Here is a 3,408-nt window from a genome sequence, read left to right as displayed (position 1 = left end):
AAACTACTATTAAGACTACTTAAAAATTATATTTTGCAAGTATGCGAAATATCTCGATAACGCGTTATCGCTCGCACTTAGAACGGTGATTTGTCAATATTATTTTCGAAAAGAAATCAGAAAGCTAATGTGTCTCAAATTAATCGCGCAAGATTAATCGAAGACAGTACAGAGAGAGTTCGACTCACCTGTGTTCCTACAGCAATTTCCGATTGTACAACAATATTATCATAAAAATATTTGAACTTGAAAAGCTATCGTTTTAGTCAACAACAACGCAATATCAAAAATGCTCACTAACACATGTTGTGATTTATCTTTTAATTAGAACACTTGAGAGAAACATGTATAAATACATGTATAAAATATTTGAACGCGTGTATTTGCTTTGCTTGTCCGTCGTAGAGAAATTCGCCGTCAGAGATGTACGCAATCGCTTGTTTTATTCTCATCTCTCTGGCACGCATCACCCAAGGTATTTCCGAATCGAGTTCATCGATAAAAATCTTTCTTTTCTTAAAAAAACTTTTTTTTCTTAACATCACCTGTGACGTGAAGTTTTTGGAAATTAATTTCAAATTAAATGCGTGTTACAGTAAATATTATTGGTACCATTTTAATGATTGACACTTAATGATTTTTTCTAGATGATTTTGTCTATGATTACTTTTTATTTGATATTACACTAGAATTAATTTGGATTTTTTATAGCAACATTTTTTTCTTTAATTGATACTTTTGAAAAAAAACTTAAAGACAGGTCTTTAAAATGCCGATCATTAGATGTTTTACTCCATTTATTATATAATATTTATTACGAGTACACTATAAAATTATTTTATTACATAATCACAATTTGTTCAAAACAAAAAATCTAAGGCTTCTCTCCTCGCATTGTCGGCGGCAAGGACGCTCCCATTGGCAAGTATCCACATTCGGTAGCCCTGAAATACTACGGCAGATTTAGCTGCGGAGGGTCAATTATTAACGAACGTTACGTACTCACCGCGGCTCATTGCGTAAATACGTAAATATCCTCGCGATTTATTTATTTAAAACTTCGTCATGGTTTAAGAAACGACAACTTTGTTATGTAATGCGAAAACAATTGTTTCAAAGTTACGGGGAAGATTTGAAGGGTCTTACGGTCCACGCCGGAACGATCTACTTGAACGAGAAGGGTGATGTTTACAAAGTAAAAAAAGTACTGTGGCATCCGGATTACGACAGTTACACGTTCAATAACGATATCGGTCTCGTTAAGGTGAAGAAGGAAATAGCGTTTAACGACCTGGTGCAGCCCGTTCCGATCGCGCGGCACGATTTCGTTCTTGAAGATCTTCCTTGCGTTCTGTCCGGTTGGGGTAGTACTTCCGTAAGATTCATTATACGAAACGATTATATATAATACGTGCAAAATATATATGTATATGTATACAAAATGTATGTATATATTTTTATATATCTTGCACGTTTCTTTCTTTGCGCTTTTTAGCTCAATGGGCGTACACCCAATGTCTTGCAAGAGATCGCACTGAAGATTTATTCTCTCGAGAAATGCAAAGACTCGAGCTGGAGAGTGACTGACAATCACATTTGCACTTTCACGAGAAAGAACGAGGGAGTGTGTCACGTAAGTTCATTATTACTCTTTGTAATTTCAAGTTTTGCTTGTATGTAATTATAATAGAAAAAGAAGAAAAATATATATTTTTATATGAAATTGTGACGTTACTTACGTCGTTAAGGGTGATTCGGGGAGCGCTTTACTCGCGGACGGCATTCAGATCGGAATTGCATCCTTCGTGACTCCGTGCGCGGTGGGTGTTCCTGACAAATTTGTCAAGGTATCTGCGTATCATGACTGGATCAAGAAGCACGGTAAGTAACATCTTCGAATTACTGTCTATCGATTGCGTCAAGTACTCGAGATAAAAGTTTTCGTAGACATCTATCCTGATAAAAAAATCTCGGACGATTCACGAAAAAGAATAGTCATTTGATCGATTACCCCACAATTTCTTGGATTGTCTCGTAGAGATTACAATGATTAAATCTGTTAAGGATTAGATTACTTAAAACATTTAATTTGTGCTTACGTAATGTACACAAGCGTGTTACAACGAACATTTTTTCGAGTACTCCAAAGCGGTATATAAATCCCTACGACCAAGCTTTGTTATTAATCAGTCTCACGGTCTCATCATGTTGGCGTTGTTCGTACTTGTTTGCTTGGCAGCAGCCGCTCATGGTAAGCGACACACACACAATCGGTATATTTCAAAATACACGTGAAAAATGTTGTAAAAAAGAACTTTTATTTCGCGATCTTGAAGAAAAGAAGAAGAACAAAAATACGAATAATGAATAAATTTTTAGAAGAAATAAAAATAAATTTTTGAAGTAATAAAAACGTTTTGTATACGTTTTGTATAACAACTAGTACTGATTGGAATTCGACACACTTTAAAAAAATATTTATCCAATTTCTTACGAGCACGGCACGTTTTGTAAAGAAATACAAACAACATGTCGTACATAAATTACTGACCTTTTTCCGCACACAGGCTTCCCGAATTCCCATATTGTCGGTGGAGAAGACGCTCCGGTGGGCGCGTATCCGCATCAGGTATCTCTGAGAAGATACGGATCTCACTCCTGCGGCGGATCCATCATCTCCGCACGCACCGTCCTCACCGCCGCTCATTGTATTGTTTCGTACGTATTTCGTGTTGCTCGTTCATTACTTATTTCGCTATTAAATAAATATCAAAGAAAAAGATATTCAAAATTGAGCACTGTAAAATATAATTAATAGAAACGTTTTTTCATTACAGTTACGCCAACGATCCCAATGCTCTGAAATCCCTGACTATTCACGCAGGCACGAATCTGTTGAGTGAAGAGGGAACTGTTTATACAGCGACCGCGGCCGTCCCTCACGAAGATTTCGATGCTACCAGATTAATCAACGACATCGGTGTGCTCAAACTGTCGAGATCCGTTGAATTTACCACCACGATTCAACCTATTCAACTCGCGACCAACGATATCTCCGCGGGATCTCCTTGCGTTTTAAGCGGATGGGGAAGAACATCAGTGAGCAAAAAAAAATAAAAATTATTACGCAATTAAAAAACAAACTTGAACTCGTGGCCCATTTATCAAACTGAACGTGTTAGAAACATGTTGTCGCAACATGTTTTGATCTAAGATTTAATTATTTCATAGTTTTGAAGATGTAAAAGGTGCAAAAATTTTTACGATGTTTTTATGTACTTCCAGTTGGGCGGTTTGGTCCCTGACAAGTTGCAACACATCAAGTTGAACGTTTACGATCAACAGAAATGCCGCGCCTCGCACTGGCAAGTGGAGTCTTCTCACATCTGCACGTATACGAGAGCAGGC

At 37.0% G+C, this 3,408-nt stretch overlaps 1 protein-coding gene across 1 annotated transcript; it reads left to right on the top strand.

The window, feature by feature from the left end:
* Window positions 1-368: 368 nt before the first annotated feature.
* On the top strand, window positions 369-3,402 carry LOC109863259 (chymotrypsin-1-like; the record flags this gene model as incomplete). Its single annotated transcript, XM_020443494.1, has 8 exons — window positions 369-475; window positions 880-1,027; window positions 1,120-1,375; window positions 1,496-1,633; window positions 1,749-1,881; window positions 2,568-2,718; window positions 2,838-3,099; window positions 3,286-3,402. Coding segments are annotated over exons 1-8 (1,257 nt in total), but the record flags the coding sequence as incomplete, so codon positions are not given.
* Window positions 3,403-3,408: the final 6 nt, after the last annotated feature.

This window comes from Pseudomyrmex gracilis, unplaced genomic scaffold (genome assembly GCF_002006095.1).
Source record: "Pseudomyrmex gracilis isolate BER0280 unplaced genomic scaffold, ASM200609v1 scaffold_3842, whole genome shotgun sequence".
Taxonomy (NCBI): Eukaryota; Metazoa; Arthropoda; class Insecta; order Hymenoptera; family Formicidae; genus Pseudomyrmex; species Pseudomyrmex gracilis.
The sequence above is the reverse complement of the archived record's forward strand: the minus strand, read 5'-3'. Positions and strand labels throughout refer to the sequence as shown.